Source organism: Bos javanicus, chromosome 16 (assembly GCF_032452875.1).
Source record: "Bos javanicus breed banteng chromosome 16, ARS-OSU_banteng_1.0, whole genome shotgun sequence".
In the NCBI taxonomy this organism is placed as follows: Eukaryota; Metazoa; Chordata; class Mammalia; order Artiodactyla; family Bovidae; genus Bos; species Bos javanicus.
Genome location: NC_083883.1, coordinates 65242158 through 65261141, shown reverse-complemented (window position 1 = coordinate 65261141; position 18984 = coordinate 65242158). Strand labels below are relative to the sequence as shown.

The 18984-nt window shown below is 43.2% G+C and overlaps 2 protein-coding genes across 16 annotated transcripts in view; one reads left to right on the top strand and one right to left on the bottom strand.

Annotated features, from left to right (window-relative positions):
* SMG7 (SMG7 nonsense mediated mRNA decay factor) overlaps positions 1–17923 on the bottom strand; it is an 85995-nt gene extending 68072 nt beyond the window's left edge. For 7 of the 12 annotated variants that reach the window (XM_061383422.1, XM_061383425.1, XM_061383424.1 and 4 more), the window contains exon 1: positions 17836–17923. Coding sequence is in view for 5 of the 12 variants with exons in the window: in XM_061383423.1 (XP_061239407.1) it covers positions 17836–17864 (29 nt within the window). In the remaining 7 variants the exon portion in view is untranslated. The remainder of the gene's footprint in view (positions 1–17835) is intronic. The other 5 variants (XM_061383423.1, XM_061383430.1, XM_061383428.1 and 2 more) reach the window with 1 other exon arrangement.
* NMNAT2 (nicotinamide nucleotide adenylyltransferase 2) overlaps positions 17912–18984 on the top strand; it is a 217688-nt gene continuing 216615 nt past the window's right edge. For 3 of the 4 annotated variants that reach the window (XM_061383453.1, XM_061383446.1, XM_061383452.1), the window contains exon 1: positions 17912–18002. The gene's annotated coding sequence lies outside the window, so the exon portion shown is untranslated. Of the gene's footprint in view, positions 18003–18710; positions 18801–18984 lie in introns of those variants that run through there. The other variant, XM_061383449.1, reaches the window with a different exon arrangement.

Sequence of the window (18984 nt, the reverse complement as noted above, 5' to 3'; positions counted from 1 at the left end):
TTGCAGGTGGATTTTTTACCAGCTGAGTTACCAGGAAAGCCCACAACTTGGTATATGTAAATTCAAATTAAAAAAAAAAAAAAAACTAATGAAATTCATTAAAAATAATTTAGGACAACTCCGTAAGAATGTGAGGTTTTTATATAATAATGTACTGCTACTACTAATTATTAATCGCTCAATTTACCGCTTCTTTTTTTAACCCAGGTATAAGGCACCATGCTAAGAACTTTCACTATGTTATCTAACTTCAGTTCAGTTCAGTCGCTCAGTCGTGTCCAACTCTTTGCGACCCCATGAATCGCAGCACGCCAGGCCTCCCTGGCCATCACCAACTCCCGGAGTTCACTGAGACTCACGTCCATCGAGTCAGTGATGCCATCCAGCCATCTCATTCTCTGTCGTCCCCTTCTCCTCCTGCCCTCAACCCCTCCCGTAATCAGAGTCTTTTCCAATGAGTCAACTCTTCCCACGAGGTGGCCAAAGTACTGGAGTTTCAGCTTTAGCATCATTCCTTCCAAAGAAATCCCAGGGCTGATCTCCTTCACAATGGACTGGTTGGATCGCCTTGCAGTCCAAGGGACTCTCAAGAGTCTTCTCCAACACCACAGTTCAAAAGCATCAATTCTTCGGTGCTCAGCATTCTTCACAGTCCATCTCTCAAATCCATACATGACCACAGGAAAAACCACAGCCTTGACTAGACGGACCTTTGTTGGTAAAGTAATGTCTCTGCTTTTGAATATGCTATCTAGGTTGGTCATAACTTTCCTTCCAAGGAGTAAGCGTCTTTTAATTTCATGGCTGCAGTCACCATCTGCAGTGATTTTGGAGCCCAGAAAAATAAAGTCTGACACTGTTTCCACATCTATTTCCCATGAAGTGATGGGACCGGATGCCATGATCTTCGTCTTCTGAATGTTGAGCTTTAAGCCAACTTTTTCACTTTCCACTTTCATCAAGAGGCTTTTTAGTTCCTCTTCACTTTCTGCCATAAGGGTGGTGTCATGTGCATATGTGAGGTTATTGATATTTCTCCCTGCAATCTTGAGTCTAGCTTGTGTTTCTTCCAGTCCAGCATTTCTCATGATGTACTCTGCATATAAGTTAAATAAGCAGGGTGACAATATACAACCTTGACGTACTCCTTTTCCTATTTGGAACCAGTCTGTTGTTCCATGTCCAGTTCTAACTGTTGCTTCCTGACCTGCATACAAATTTCTCAAGAGGCAGGTCAGGTGGTCTGGTATTCCCAATCTCTTTCAGAATTTTCCACAGTTTATTGTGATCCACACAGTCAAAGGCTTTGGCATAGTCAATAAAGCAGAAATAGATGTTTTTCTGGAAGTCTCTTGCTTTTTCCATGATCCAGTGGATGTTGGCAATTTGATCTCTGGTTCCTCTGCCTTTTCTAAAACCAACTTGAACATCAGGAAGTTCACGGTTCACGTATTGCTGAAGCCTGGCTTGGAGAATTTTGAGCATTACTTTACTAGCATGTGAGATGAGTGCAATTGCGAGGTAGTTTGAGCATTCTTTGGCATTGCCTTTCTTTGGGATTGGAATGAAAACTGACCTTTTCCAGTCCTGTGGCCACTGCTGAGTTTTCCAAATTTGCTGGCATATTGAGTGCAGCACTTTCACAGCATCATCTTTCAGGATTTGAAATAGCTCAACTAGAATTCCATCACCTCCACTAGCTTTGTTCGTAGTGATGCTTTCTAAGGCCCACTTGACTTCACATTCCAAGATGTCTGGCTCTAGGTCAGTAATCACTAATTTATTCCTTCTCAAACCCTAGGAAACATATTATATCCACTACACCACTGAGGAAACTGGAATCAAAACAATAGGTAACTTACCCAAGATCATGCACCCAGTTTTCAAACGCAGGGCTGCCAGAAAGTAAAGGCCTTGCTCTTAAATCACTATATTGTTAAGTGCTATACTTGGCTAATGCTCATATTTGGAGTATCAGGCTAAACTTTTTGATAATACAGCTCCATTTTAAAAGTATAGTAACACACTGACAGGATACAATTTTTCAATATAAGAATCAGTCTTTACGTAACAAGAAAAAGCAGAAAAAAATACCAAATTTAAATAGAGTTAAAAAACAAAACAAAGTCACGGAAACACATAAAGACAGAAACAAGGCCAGAGCAGAGAGTCATAACAGACGGTAGTAAACTGAAGTATATTCATACATTCATTGAATGAACATTCATCAAACATATGCAAGGATTCCACTATGTGTCAGGTACCATAGAGGCCTTAGGGATAGAATTATTAGCCAAACAGTCCCTGAGCTCAATTTAAAAAATGAGTGAATAAAAGAGTCTGTGGAGTTAAAAACAGAGAGGCCTTTGGTGACCTGACCAAGTACAGTTTCAGTGGAAAGGCAGAGGTAGAGGCCAGGGAACACTGGGTTGAGGAAGTCGGCACAGATCATGTTTTAAGATGATAAACAGGGAAGATAAATGACAGATCAAAGGCTAGGGAAGGACAGGTTAAGGGAAGCTTGCACAATATTTACAACAAAACAAAGTTCCAGTAAAGAGGGAAAGGGTTGGATATAAAAACAAGGTGATGAGATCCAAAGCATACACACACAAAAGCCCACCTTAATAAGGAGGCTGAGAACCTGTCCCTTTCCAAGAGGGACAGAAGCAAGAACTAGTAGAAGGGATAGGAAGCAGATCAGCCCCACCAGAAAGCTTTTGTTGTTATGTTCACATAGAGGCCATCTGTTGAAAGTTGTACAACTTCAAGAAAAAGTACTAAAAGTTTAAATTAAAAGTACTGTGAAGAAACTAGCAAAACAGAGGGAAAAAAGAACAGATATTGAAGTGGTAGTCTACGCATTTCAACAACAATTGGCCAGTCTGTAATTTTGTTTTCCCAGCAACGCTATCAATTATACCCAAAGAAGTTTATTTTCAGAATCATTCAGAGTGAATTTTCCTAGACTGGGAGAACAAGGAGACTGAGGACACTGGTAAGACAGTTAAAGTAGTATCTATAAAGGGGCAGAAGAGAAAAACAGGAGGAGAAAGGAAAGAAAAAACCAGGAAGTGACTAACAGCAAATAAGTTTGGAATCTACACTGTAAGTCCTGAACAGAAGCAGCTGGATTAGAGCAGGTCAGGATGTGGTCAAAGTGAAATGGTCGAATGTAGGACTTTAGAAGTAGAAGAATCCTGAAGAATAACAAAGTCTAAGGTATAATATGGGCATACGTGAAGGTTAATATATTAAAGAGAAATAAGAGACCAAAGAACAGGAAAAGGACTGTTGCATCTTAAATGAGTGTTCCAAGAAAATGTCAGTCCTATGAGATGTGACACAGCTTTGGAAACACCAATCTCTATCTCCCTCTTGAAGGTTCTTAATACATATGTAGCATATTATAAGCTATGAGAAGTCCTAAATAAAGAATCCAGTTTAATTCTGTATTCTTAATTTATTTTGCCTTGGAAATACTGAGAATCCTAACACACATGAATTTGCCACATTCAGCAGAACACACTGTGGGAAATGCTAGAGTACTGGATAGGCTTGTCTATGTATAGGCTTAGTCACCCAGTCATGTCTGACTCTTTGCCACCCCACGGACTCTAGCCCGCCAGGCTCCTTTGTCCATGGGGATTTTCCAGGCAAGAATACTGGAGTGGATTGCCATGCCCTCCTCCAGGGGATCTTCCCAACCCAGGGATTGAACCCAGGTCTCCTAACACTGCAAGCAGATTATTTACTGTCTGAGCCACCAGGGAAGCCCTTTCTATGTATAAAGACATCAAAGAATCTGCTTCAAAAAAAGGTGAAATATCAATACGTGAAATCTTCAATACTGGTGAGCACATACAGAAAAAGTTACCTGGGGCCAGAATAAACTGTACTGCTTCCCAGGTGGCACAGTGGTAAAGGAGCCACCTACCAATGCAGACTATGCAAGAGACTATGGTTTGATCTCTGGGTCCGGAAGATCCCCTGGAGAAGGAAATGGCAACCTGCTCCAGTATTCTTGCCTGGAGAGTTGCATGGACAGAGGAGCCTGGTGGGCTACAGTCCATGGGGTTGCAAAGAGTTGGGCATGACTGAGCGCACAGACACAAACTGTACAAACCTTTCTGGTACCTTTTGGCACTATCCACCATGTACTGTCTCCCTACTGCTGCTGTAATGTATTAGCACAAAATCAGTGGCTTAAAACAACACGAATTTTATTCTCTTATATAATGTCTGAAAGTTAGAAGCCTAAGTGAGTCTCAGTAAAGCAAAAACAAGGTATAACCACGGCTATGCAGCTTTTTGGAGGTTCTAGGGAAGAACCTGAGTTTGTGCTTCTTCCTGGTTCTTGAGACCACCTGCATTCTTTGGTGTGTGACCTGCTTCATTCCAACAGGATGCTCTTTCTCTCTGGTTCTGACTCTTCTGCATCTTTCTTCCACAGTTAAAGGGTTTTTGTGATTATACGGGGCCCACCAAATAATCCATGATAATCTCCTTATTTTAAAATCAGCTGATTAGCAATCTCAATCCTGCCCCCATAACATAATATATTCCACAGGGATGGGGGACCAGGATGTAGATGTCTTTTGGGAGGCTCATTGTTCTGCCCACCACAGTTAACATATGTTAAACATGCTACCCTGTCAGTCGTGTGTACGCACCAGGATGCTCATTAGTGTTTTTTTAAATAATAATAAAGCACTGGAAACAACATACTTTTTCATTGTTAGGAAATCAGCTTAGAAAATTATGTCACTCCTATAATTTTCAGCATGCTGAGGTTTCCAATGATGTTATAGACATATAATTATGAACACATCTTTGATACAATGTTCAGTGAAAAAAAATTAAAAAACTATATGATTTAGCCCAATCCCTGATGTTAAAACTATATACATTCATATGTATATACAAGTATATGAAGGTTAATATACAAATAAACTGAAAGGCTACACAGCCCTGCATGGTAGGGTGACTGTACGCCTGCAACACAAGAACTCAAACTGTGTATGTGTGCGGAAGTGCACAACTTTACAGATGCCCTAAGAAACGCTCTATACCCAAATTCATCCTATGGTGGTTCTCTTAACACTATGCCTTTTATCTTTTTCTACCACCAACAAGTAAGTCTTCAAGTAAGCATACCTCTAACTCACTTTTCCTTTGAAGCATACCTCTAATTCATTTTTTCTTGGAATATCATCTTCCAGTTGCACTTTACTGATTATCTACATTTCATCACCACAAAGTATCTCAAAGAAAATCAGGTTAAGTTGTTGCCTGATGAAAAACTAAATAATTAAGAGGCAGTAGTAGCAACGGAGAAGGCAATGGCACCGCACTCCAGTACTCTTGCCTGGAAAATCCCATGGATGGAGGAGCCTGGTGGGCTGCAGTCCATGGCGTTGCTAAGAGTCAGACACGACTGAGCGACTTCACTGTCACTTTTCACTTTCATGCATTGGAGAAGGAAATGGCAACCCACTCCAGTGTTCTTGCCTGGAGAATTCCAGGGACGGCGGAGCCTGGTGGGCTGCCGTCTATGGGATGGCACAGAGTCGGACACGACTGAAGCGACTTAGCAGCAGCAGCAACAGCAGTAGCAAAACATATTCTAATATACTGTATTCCAACTAAGCACTGAAATACTAGGCCTTTGGGAAGAGAAGAGATGGACAAAGGACTCAGTGCAGTCAGTGAGCCCATGGAGTTTTTGGAAACAGACTGAGAATATTAATGCATCAATACAGCAATTCTTTAAATACAATGGATTTTAGAATGATGCTTCTCACTTGAGACAGACACTACAGAAGGGAAATGCCATCAAGAACAATGAGAACAAGATGTTAGTCATCAAAAAGGGTCTACCTTATTTTTAGAAAGACAGACTTGAAAAAGTTAAATCCAAAGATACTGTATTTAATATTCCGATCTCTACCCTCACCCCCCTCCCGCCAACGCTACAGAACTCTTTCCCTCTCCTTCACTTCCTTTCCATGTCTGATCTCAACAGGTGAGGAGACTATAATGTAAATCCTATCCACCCAAAGTTATTTTCAGAATTACAGGTATTCACTAAAACTTTCCCCTACATAATAATTTTATCATGTTCCACATAACCAATTTTTGCCTAAGATGAGACGACTTTCAAAATTACGGAAAGGAAATTTAAATCTTTATGTATACCAAAGGAAGTACTAGAAGCATAACAAAAATTTCTCTTTTGTCTTCATATTATGGTAGAAATATATACAACAAACACCAGCCACCTAAATATAAATTACTCCTGCAAGACTAATGACCAAGTTTATTGAAAGAGAACGTCAAACTCCCAAAGGAAACACAGAATGAGATTTAGAGTTCCTCCAACACACTGTTCCCAAGCATATACTCATTCTGTTCCTCTCTGCCTGCTGCACTTTGTTCACCTGACTAACCCTACTCAACCTTTAAGACTGAGCTCAAGGGCTCAACTCCAGAAGCTTTCTCTGAACTCCCAGGCAGTAAAAATTCAACCTCCCTCAGCATGGCAACCCACTCCAGTATTCTTGCCTGGAAAATCCCATGGATGGAGGAACATGGTAGGCTACAGTCGATGGGGTTGCAAGGAGTCGGACAGGACTGAGCAACTTCACTTTCACTTTCAGTATACTCATGGCATCCCTTGAAAACATTTACCTTGGTATTTACCACATGTAAATACCCCTCAGTATCAGAGGGGAATGATCCCCAGATGCTCAAGTCACTTATATATTAATAAAATGGTGTAGTGCTTACATACAGCTTTTGCACATCATCCTCATCCTCTTGTATATTTCAAATCATCTTTAGATTACTTAAAATACCTAATCCAACGTAAATGCTATGTTGTCTAGTCATTAAATCATGTCTGACTCTTTGTGACCCATGAACTGTAGCCCACCAGGCTCCTCTGTCCATGGGATTTGCCAGCCAAGAATTCTGGAGTGAGTTGCCATTTCCTTCCCCAAGGGATCTTTCCGACCCAGGGACTGAAGCTGTGTCTCCTGCTCGGCAGGCAGGCGGATTCTTTACCACTGAGCCACCAGGGAAGCCCAGATGCTATGTAAATAGCTATTAATACAATGTAAATACTATGTACACAGTCGCCTGTGCTTGGCAAATTCACATTTTGCTTTCTGAACTTTCTGAAATTCCACCCCCCCCCATATTTTCCATCCACAGTTGGCTGTATCTGCCAGTGGGGAACCCACATGTACAGAGGACCAACTGTATATTGAAATACCTGTGCAACATTCTCCCCCAGGAGACCACTAGCCTCAAGATCAAAATTCAGTTTATTTGCTTTTATATTCTTAGAGTCTAGCACTGGCATTCATAAGTATTCCATAAATGTTTTGCAAAAATGAAACAGAAGCATAAAAACTCTATTTAAAACCCGTTATGTACATTGTGCATTCAAAAACTGCTGAGACATGATCCCTATCTAAATGTGTCTCACCACAGAGACAATTCACTTATATTAAAAAAAAAAGGTCTTTACAAATTTAAGAAATTGTATGTACCAGATGACTGAAAGACATGAAATGCTACAAAAAGTCAATGACTGCAGAAATCACCAGGGTGGACAAGAAATTTTCACAGAGAAGGTGAAACCTGAGAGTGGAGGATAGTACCTCCTACAAGTGAAATGGCTTTGGAAGATAGATTAAAGCAGGAGTGGATAAACGATGTTTAGAAGACAATGAGTAGATTACTCTGGCTTAGGGTGGCTGATTCTTTTCAAAAAGTAAGGAGATACCATGTGGCAGAGGTAGATGAGGGTCACTTTATGGAAGGGCAAGAATGCTGAACTAGGAGCTGCAGCATTTGGGAAAGCCACATACAAATGCTTTTCAGGAATAATAACACAGAAGCAACGCAAAGGATTAACTGGCAAGGGGACAGGTGATAGGGCCTGAAGGAGAACCATAATTTAGTAAACATACATAAATCTGCTTTTTAAAAACACTGCCCACAATTTTATGAGATCAACGTCCAGTTTAAAGACAAAGAAATCAACACCCAGAGATGCTGTTAGTTCAAAAACGGAAAGTAGTGGGCAGTGCTTAAAAACCCGAAGTCAGTGCTTTCTTCTTGCTACTTGCGAGAATTGCAGGGCTAGGTATCACATGAAGACTGTTTCAAGAGTATGCATATAGACCGACAGTGCTGGAAATGAAGAGAGCAGACAACAGGAAGGCAACACTTTTCAAATCGGTTTATGTGTGGAAGAGGGTGAGGAAAACTGGGAGAACTCAAAGATGACTGCCAGGTTTTAAACCTGACTGGGAAGATGGGGAGTGGCAGCATGAATAGAGAAGAATGAGAAAGCATGGGGGTCGGGGAGAGAAGGGTAGGAGCAAGAGTTTACCTTTAAGCGTGTTCAGTTTGCTATGACAGAAAGACTTCTAAAATGAGGAATGGCCAGAAGGCAGTGGTGAAAAATTATCAGATTAGTCAGTGCCAGGGGCTAATTTTCAGGCATCATACATAGCTAAAACTTATACGCTTACGTATGCCAGAACTATCCCAAGCACTTTACACTGAACTCACTTGACCTTTATAACTCCAAGGGATAGATGCTGTTAACTATCCTCCCTTTTCAGATGTGGAAACAGATATAGGAAACTTCAGCAGGTTGCCCAAGGCAGCACAGCTGTAAGTGGTAGACCCGTGCTCTGAGAACAGGCAGTTGTGTCCCAGAGACCACAATAAAGCACTGTGCCCAACTGCACTTTGTTCTGCATTTTTGTGTGTTTATGCCTGTTGCATTAGTTTATAAGCTCTCTGAACGGCAGGCGTGGTCTCTTTCACCAATCTGTCTCCACAAGACATAGGAGTATATTAAGTAGGTGCTTGACAGGTTTTAAACAATGATGATGAAAGACGCAAAAGTACTGCGATTTCTGAGGGGAAAAAGAACGTTGAAAGGAAACAGAGGAGTAGGGCTATGCCTTTCGTTTTGTCCCAAGTGGGTTGAGGCGGACCAGGAAAGTAAAATAAGGGGTAGGGTAATCATAATCTCAGCACTAAAACACACAGAGCTCACCAAGTTCCCCTAAGGCCTCAGAGTGTACATCATAGCAGCTAAGAACTACGTGGTAGCTGTGTACTTACCTGTGGGCCCGGTGCGCGCGTGTGCTAGGTGCTCCAGTCGCTTCTGGCTCTTTGCAGCCTTATGCACTGCAGCCCACTAGGCTCCTGAACCCATGGGACTCTCTGGGAAGGAGTACTGCAGCGGGGCTGCCGTGCCTCCTCCAGGCATCCCTCTCCACCCAGGGACTGAACCCACACCTCTAGCAGGTGGGTTCCTTACCACCAGCACCACCTGGGAAGCTCCTATGCGGCCTGGTAGAAACCACTTAGGAGTATATTCTCATCTCATCCTCCAGAGATCTGGGATATATCTGGGTCCAAACTGAATGTTTACTGATGGGATGGATGGACAGATAAGAGAAGAACACAGAAAGACTGAGGAAAAGGAAAGCAAAAGTCTGAGTGTGTGAGAAAGGAAAGCAACCAATGGGTGAATCTGGCCATTAGGTCTCTGGCACCTTTGGAAAGGTCAAATCCAACAAAGTGCTAAGGAGAAATGGCTGTATTACAAGGGATTAAGGTAAAGAAGATGGTAAATAAAAGGAAAAACATAGTACAGGGCAAACTTGAAATTGTTACATTAAAGAAAATCAAGGACGGACAGAGCTTAAAGGGAAAACGGGAACAGGCAAGAACTTTTAAGAGAAAGCTGAGTTTGGTCCACGAAACAGAAAACTAGTAAAGGCAGTGATTAAAAAGATTAAAAGAAGGAACACAGCACATCTGAAATAAGGTTCTAGAGGGAGTAATACATAATCAAGAACAGAGTCAAGGAAGGGATTCTGCAGGACCCCACTGCCAAATTGCTTTTCCCTTTTCAAGACCTCTCCCAGCCACCAAGTCTTCAGAACTAACACTTCACATATGTCTAATTCTGTCCATAACAGAAAACTTAGAAAGGCCTGGCTAGAATTCTAACGTTATACACTGAATGAGTTAATAAAATTTTTTAAAATGTATTTGGAATAAAGGAGACATGAGATGTTCTTCTTGCCTGAAATGTCAATTTAACCAATATCTACTTTTACAAGTCCCAACCATATTCAAAAACCCAGACCAAATCTCACCTCCTTCAAGATACCTTCCTCATCCCAACTCTATTCGAATAAAGTTTCTTTCCCTTAAACTTGCACAGTATGTGTTTATTGTAGCACTTACCAATTCACTCACTAATAACCTTTCTCTAGTATCTTTGAATTTCCCAGAGGCAAAGCCCCTATAATTGTGATCTGCACATTAGTATTCAGTAATTATCAGTAAAATAAAACACAATTTTTAAATAAATACATTTAAAACTTGTACAGGTTTATATAGGTAAAATCTAAACATGGTAACTGGCCTATTACTACCTAAAACCAAACTGCTAAGAGAAGCCTTAGCCTTATTTGTAACCTGCGGTTTGAAGGAGGTGGGAAAAAATAAACCTAAGTGAATCTGCACCCACAGGGAACTTTTGGCGATGTGCTGAAACATTTTTGGTCGTCACGAATGGGGTTGAATGATACTGTTATCTAGTGGGGAGAGGACAAGGATGCTGTTAAACATCCCATGATGCACAGAATTGCTCCCCACAAGGAATTATCTACAGCACAACCCTGAGCAAAACTGTTACCTAGTCTACCGGAGAATCATAACGTTTTTCTTAACATAGTCACCTACACTTAAAAACTGGGCCTCAGGGAAGGTGAAAACAATCTGTCTAAACAGCTCCGCATACCTGTTAACAAGAAAGGAGCTGGTTACAACTTTTCCCTTACAGTGTGACATGCTGGCGAAAATGCCACCACGGTATTTTTCGGTAACTGTTGATTAAGTCCTTCTAAGTTGTAACTTCTCAGGCCATTGACAAGTCTATTCACAATTCAAATACAGCTTGATTACAAAATTAAATGGCAATATGTGATAACCACCTGCCAAAATACCCACATACAGATGAACAATCCACTATCCAGAAGACATTTGCTTAATAGTCTATTCTCTGAAAAAGACCAGTTAAACAAACCCACCTAAACTTTCAGGTACTTATTCATGCCACCAGTAACAGAAATCTGAAAGGCTAGCCAGGGTTAGAGATGCAGTTGCGGGCTACAAATGCTATTTCTCCACCATACAACAAAACAGCCCTTTTTAAGTCTGAACTCTCATCCATCCCAAAATTGCCTCATGACAAACTTGCTACACTAGAGGGTCCAGATCTTAATATAACATATCTTAAAAGAAAAAACAAAAACTCAGCAAGTGCTTCATGGACCATGAAGGTAAAACAGAGCAGCTGTTAGAAAGCAATGAAACACAGGATGGAACAGGAAGTATACATTTTGAGTCCAACTGAAACCACAAGTAAAGCAGAAATTAACTGCCAGAATAATTTAGCCAGTTAATACCCAAGTAGGTAAAATGCTATTGACACTACTGCAACAAAAAATAGACTTATAAGATGTGAGAGGGTAATTTTTTTCAAACAATTTTACCACTTTTGGTAAATCAGCCACATTTGGCTGTATCTCTGGGACCAATGCTATTTTAAATCTTCAGCATGAGAGTGGGGGGGTGGGTGAATGGGTAAGGGGAAGACTTCTTGACCATATGAATTAGCATCAGTACATGCTAGAGAACTTCTTGAGCCTTCCAGGGACAGTGAATATCCAGTCCTGCATTACCAGATTCTTCCAGAATCTGGAGCCCACCCTATTTAGTATTCGTATTTCCCCCAAAAGATCCCATGACCTAGTTCTCCTCTCCAGGCTAGAAAAAGACTGTGCTTGCTGCTTTATCCAGTCTCATCCATTCCCTTTATCTCCCTCTGTCTCAAGGTTTAAAGTGACAAAGTTGATCTTACAACATATTGGATGTTTTAATTAGTATTTAAATGACAATCATTTCTCTGCTATCTCAGAAAAAAACCTTGTGGCTGCTGTATATCCCTCCTTCTGGTAACAAAGTTTCTGACAAAGAAAATGCTACTGGAATGCACCTCTCCACCCACAGAAGTATTATTCAGAAAATTTCTACAAAACAGGTAAGCTGTAGTCCTTTCCTGTGAAGTGGTCTAACACCAGGGATCAACTTCAAGTGGATGCCACTGGAAAACCTTCAGCATAAAAAGAAATTAAAGACAAAAAAAACAAAGGAGACTATTGGAGGGAAGACAGAGGGAACAGTTGCCTCCCACAACCACAGTAGGTGTTGGGCAGAAGCTCCAGTGGCCACCTTTTACAACCAGATTTGACCTGATACTCCCTATGGCTATGATTATTCTATGTACTCATCTTCCAAAACAACTTTAATGATGTCCTCCCTGTCTGGTACTCTAATACTTCAGTTCGGTTCAATCACGTCACTCAGTCATGTCCGACTCTTTGCGACCCCACGAATCGCAGCATGACAGGCCTCCCTGCCCATCACCATCTCCCAGAGTTCACTCAAACTCACGTCCATCAAGTCGGTGATGCCATCCAGCCATCTCATCCTTTGTCGTCCCCTCTTCCTCCTGCCCTCAATCCCTCCCAGCATCAGAGTCTTTTCCAATGAGTCAACTCTTCGCATCAGGTGGCCAAAGTACTGGAGTTTCAGCTTTAGCATCATTCCTTACAAAGAATACCCAGGGCTGATCTCCTTTAGAATGGATTGGTTGGATGTCCTTGCAGTCTAAGGGAGTCTTCTCCAACACCACAGTTCAAAAGCATCAATTCTTCGGTGCTCAGCTTTCTTTATAGTCCAACTCTCACATCCATACATGACGAAAGGAAAAACCATAGCCTTGACTAGACAGACCTTTGTTGGCAAAGTAATGTCTCTGCTTTTCAATATGCTATCTAGGTTGGTCATAACTTTTCTTCCAAGGAGTTAAGCGTCTTTTAATTTCATGGCTGCAATCACCATATGCAGTGATTCTGGAGCCCCCCAAAATAAAGTCTAACACTGTTTCCACTGTTTCCCCATCTATTTCTCATGAAGTGATGGGACCAGATGCCATGATCTTCGTCTTCTGAATGTTGAGCTTTAAGCCAACTTTTTCACTCTCCTCTTTCACTTTCATCAAGAGGCTTTTTAGTTCCTCTTCACTTTCTGCCATAAGGGTGGTGTCATGTGCATATGTGAGGTTATTGATATTTCTCCCAGCAATCTTGATTCCAGCTTGTGCTTCTTCCAGCCCAGCGTTTCTCATGATGTACTCTGCATATAAGTTAAATAAGCAGGGTGACAATATACAGCCTTGACGTACTCCTTTTCCTATTTGGAACCAGTCTGTTGTTCCATGTCCATCTCTAACTGTTGCTTCCTGACCTGCATATAGGTTTCTCAAGAGGCAGGTCAGGTGGTCTGGTATTTCCATTTCTCTCAGAATTTTCCACAGTTTATTGTCATCCACACAATCAAAGGCTTTGGCATAGTCTTACCCAGCTCCATTTTTCCAACCTTGACATGTTAATTTCCGTATTTCTATTCTTTCAAACGTTATTCTTTTAAAGCATATCATACCTCACCTACTGTCTCCTCTATGGCCTATTCTCACCCTCGCCTACCCTTCTCAAATGAACTATATTCAATACACCTTTTTCTTTTATTCAACAAAGATGGCAAAGTCTTTAAACATCTTTCCATTTTGTCGTAAATCAAAAAAGAAAACACTGAATTCTTTGAGTATTAAATTTCCAGTGTTATTCAGTCTGAAAGCCCCATATTTAAGACCATTTGTTTTTATAAAATATAAAAATGTATTCTCAACTTAATCATTTGGATAGGACTCTAATTGGTCTATTTTAAAAAGTGACACTCCCTTCCCCTTTTAACAACAAAAAACAGTCATCATTCTGTCTTGCCCAGAACATCACCCATACAGAGGACAGGCTTATCTTTCCTTTCATCTGCACACTATTTCTACAACTCAAGACTACTTCAGTCCCCGTGATGCTGACTTCCCTCTCTTTGTCTTACTGAGGCTTCTTACCTCATATCCTCACTTCTCACTCTTTTGAAACTGCCACCTTATCCCCTGATTTGCCACCACCCCACCATTTCAACACCAACTCATTTACTCTGACAAATTAATTCAGCTGAGACAAAACTAATTTTCATCTACATGAGGAAGATCTGTAGCTGTACAGTCTAAAGACTGCCCAGTCATGGTCTTACACCACTGACAAAGGTAGACACCAACACTCTTCCTAAAATGAAAGTCACAAAGAATAACTGCTATACTCACAGCCACACTCACTCAGCATCCTCCCCAGGTTGTCTATAAAAACCAATGGTTCCACAGTCATCAAAGGAAAGAAAGTGAATATAATGCTTCCCTGAAGACATTCTCTAGACTCTCACAGCAGATTTTATTTTTAATTTTTAATACAATGTTTAAGGGTTACTGCCCATTTACAGTAATTATAAAATACTGGCTACATTTCCCATGTTGTGCAATATATCTTTGAGTCTCTCTTACACCCAATAGTTCATACCTCCCACTCTTCCACCCCTATACTGCATCCCACTCCATCCCCACTGGTAACCACTAGTTACCAGCACACTTCAAATGCAGTGAGTATCTAAAGAAGAGAAAGAGGGAAATTCTGGCTGGTGCAAGTCTTATTTTATCACCTCTTCCCATCTCTGTCAACTATTAGCCCTAAGATTTGCTTTTATTTACTTAAGACAGATGAGCAAGACTGAGAAAAGACTGGCTTTCAGGAATCTTTATGTGATTTCAGGTCCTACGCCTATTCAATTTTGCCTGTTCAACTTTAGCTGGGAAATTTAGGCTATTTTAACCTGTGTTCACTCTTATTCTTTTCTCCCTTCTTTAAAAAACTAAATTCATTACCAGGTGTCTACTATTGATTCTACAACCCAAGAATAAGTCTTCCTTACCATGCTAACTTTAAAAACACAAGATACATTAACATAGAAGCCTCTCAAAGCCAACTGATCTTCCCACTAAAAATACCACCACGGAACCTCCTTGGTGGTCGAGCGGCTAAAACTCCGAGCTCCCACTGCAGGGAGCCTGAGTTAGAACTCTGGTCAGGGAACAAGATCGCAACAAAGACCAAGTGCAGCCAAATAAATAAATATTTTTAAAAACTGGGCTTTTCAAACATCATTCATCATCATTTAAAAAAAAATACCACCACTCTCCCGATCTGCTTTTCACCATACCTTTCCAGTCTCACTGACACCACCTTATTTCTGGTCCTTAACTGCCCACCACACAGATGCACCTTCCTAATACAAAGCTATGAACATGTGATTTCCCTTCTAAACAAACCCTCTCAGAGTCTCCATTGTCCACTCATTTTAATGATACACTAAAGGTCGAAGTAGTCAAGATTTTTCTCTATGGGCACCTAATCAGATAGACTTTCCCTGACCACCCTGTCTATATAAAACAGCACATCCCTGTCTTACTTTATTTTTCTTGCTAGTACTTATCACCACCTGGTAAACACATTTATCTGTTCCTATGTTTATTTGTTGCATCTTTCCATCAGCAAATACTTTCCCATGTTCACTGTTAATCATTCACCACTGAATCCTCAGTGCCTAGAATACAGCAACCTCTCAAGACATATCTGTGGAAAGAATGGGTAAATTCAGATATGCTGAACACAGCATAGCTGGTCTGGAGTCAGAAGACCTATATTTGAGTTTTAGCTTCCACAAATCAATTATATGATCCTCAATAACTTTAACTTTTGGGGGCTATGCTCTCTTCATCTGTAAAAAGAAGGGGTCAAACTTAATCTATGAAACTGTTAAATTTTTCCAGCTGCATCACCTTACACTTCTGTTTAACTGGACTGAGTACTTCCCCCAGAGCCCAATCCTCCTTTCTATATATCTCTGCTCAGTCTCCTTCATATGGATTCCTCCTTCGCAATCCACACTTCTCAGAACACTGTTTATCCTTAAGGTCCAATTTAAGTGCTGCTTTCTCCTTGAAGCCTAGCAAACTGCAAACTCTGTAAGAGGAGGGTGGAGTCTTACTTTTATACTCTTAGTAGTTAGTACAATGCCTCTCATATAGGTGATCACCAAAATGACTGATGAATCATGTGTATGAATGAGGAAATAAACAAAGGAAGCTTTTCCTGATTCATCCCAATTGCTCGAATACTCTGCCTTTGGACTGGTGACACTTGTTATCCTTTATGATCCTTACCATAGTTTACTTGCCTAATACATACTAACCTGCAAATTCCTTAAAATTAAGGACTGTCCTGACAGTTTCCATATCTCTCCTCTACAGCATCTGTCATACATCTTCACCACGGTTGTATTTATTAAGCTTATCTGATATGTTAAACAACAAAGGGATAATAAAGGAGAAAAAGGACCTTGAAATACCCCTATAATTCCACCTACCTACCATGCAGTCATTGGGCATACATGCTGTCAGTTAAACTCAGGCATTCCACCATACTTGAAAGATCTCAACCTTCTCTACACACTCCGCTTAATAAAACGATTACTACTTTCAAAAGCAGAATAGCTACCCTCATGTAGCACTTAACTACAGACCTTTTCTTGCAGGGATCCACTCCCACACCAATACTTTCACTTCACTAAAAACTACCCCATCCAATTCCCTCCTCCACAAGGTATGAAACCACTTTTTAAATCATTTTACCATAAGTTTGCCATTCTTAGTTTTGCTACTAAAAGACAAAAAGACCTGTTTCAGGGTCTCCCTTCCCCTTTTCTAAGCAGTGGCAACTCCCCATTTAGTCTTAGGCTCTTAACAATCTCATTTTCCTGTGCCATCAGGATCTTGACCCCCGTTTATCTCTACCTTCAAGCTCTTATTCTGCTTCCATGGAACCTTCCAAGCTGCACAATAGCTGGTGCAATACGCTCTCGCCACCATGTACTTGGTTCCAATCTGCATCTTCCTTCTCCAGTGTGTATTAATCGCCCCCTAAACCCTCCCCTGATACACATCACATTCTCACACTCTGCACCCATGCGTCACTCTACCTCGACATACAAGTTCTTTACACCACTCTTAATGGATCTACACTACTCTCCGAATGGTATCTTCCGACAGATTCTAACCCAGTTTCTTCTGGGGAATCCAACCTCCTTCTTTCTTCACTTCCTCATCCATTCCCTTCCCTATGCCCCCTACTCCCACCCTACCGACTAACTAAGGATGACATTATTTCTCAGTACTTCCAACCCCAGAACGATGAACAAACTCCAGTTTCCGGCGGCCTCCCCCTCCTCTAGGCCTCCCCACACACCCCAGGTGTGCAGACTTCCACCTGGCCTTCTCCCCAGCCATCGCTCCAGCCCCACAACCACACCACGTTTCCCCGCCGCCGGGATCAGACCCCTCCACACCCACCTCCATTCGGGGTCGCCGCCGCCTCCCCGGGCGCCTCCCCGCCCCGACTCGCCAGCGAGCCCGCGACCCCGGGCGCGCGCGCACACACACACGTTCTCACGCTTCCCTAACCTCCTTCCCCGCACCGAGACCAGCCAGCTCCGCGGGAACTCAGCCCGGCCCGCGAAGGGGGATAGGCACCCAAGAGTGTGCCCGCTCCGCCCCCTCCCGCCGAGCCTCTCGCAGCCCCCGCCTCCCAGCCGGGAAAAGAGAGGACACAGCAACTCCCCCGCCACCCCGGACGTACCACCTCTGTGTCTGTTGCTCCGTGCCCCCAACCTTCGACCCGCTCCCCGGCTCCGTACTGGGCCGGCCCCCACACTCACCGGAGATACTGCGCGCTCTGCAGGCTCATCCTCCGCCGCCGCGTCTTTCCGCGAAGCCTCTGCGCGTCTCTCAGGCTCCTCGGAGCGGCCCCGCGGCACCACGGGTGCTGGCGGCCGCCGCCATCTTCCTCTCCTCCGGCTCCTCCTCGCTCGGCGGGGGGGTGGGGGTGAGTAAGGCGAGGTGGGAGGGAGCGGGGAAAGCTGCTCTCGCTGCTGCTCCGGCCCTTGGGGCGCAGGGACACTCCGACCCGGGAAGGGGGGAGGGAAAGGGAGAAGGGATGGGGGCGGGGGAAAGAGGGACAGCAGCGGAAGGAAGTGGGGGGGGGGGTCTCTCGCGAGATTTCAGCGGCGCCGGTCCCTTCGGGTGATTTCCGCCTCTCTGTAGCGCTCCCTCTTGGGATCAGTTAGCCGTGCGGCGCCTGTGCGGCTGCTGAGTGGCCCACAGGAGGCGCTTGGCGGCTTCCGGCCAACCCACCCCTCTCCTCCCGCGCGAGGGGGCAACCCCAGCCTCACCGGGAACATCGAGCCCAAATCAATCGGGAGTTACACTCAAAGTCTTCCCCCGTCTTTCCACTCCGTCCGATTTCGCTCTTCCTTTTTTCCTTTCCTCCACTCTTCCCGACCGGAAACGCGCCTCTTCCTCTTACAGTTCCGGCCCCCAGTCCCTTGTCTCTGGTCCGCCCTCGCGCCCTAGAGTGACGCTAAGGACCCCCTCCTCTTTTCTAGGGCCCCTCCCTCTGCACGCAGGGACACTGTTGGAGGGGTTAGGGTGGAGCCCAGGGATGGAGAGAAAAGAAACCAATCGGATTGGATAAGCAGCTGTCAAGGCAACTGGAGGCTGTAGCTGTATTGTCATAGTAACCAATGTGTGCAGGCTGAATGACCCTCCCTTGGCTTAGTGGATTCCCCGAAAAGTGCCTAGGGTTTCCCCTCGGCTTCCCTTCCATCATAAAGGCCTCCCCCAGGTTGGGAATTCGGGTAGTTCTCCTGGGCAGTGAGGTTCATTTTCTCCCCCCTTTCCCTTTCCCGCAGCGATGGGGGAGACCCCGAGGCATTCACCATGGGCTTTTCCACCCGCCTGCGGGCGGGAACCGCCTCCATAGTTTTCCTCTCGGTGACGGACGCGGGGAGGGCCGGGCCTACGAAAAA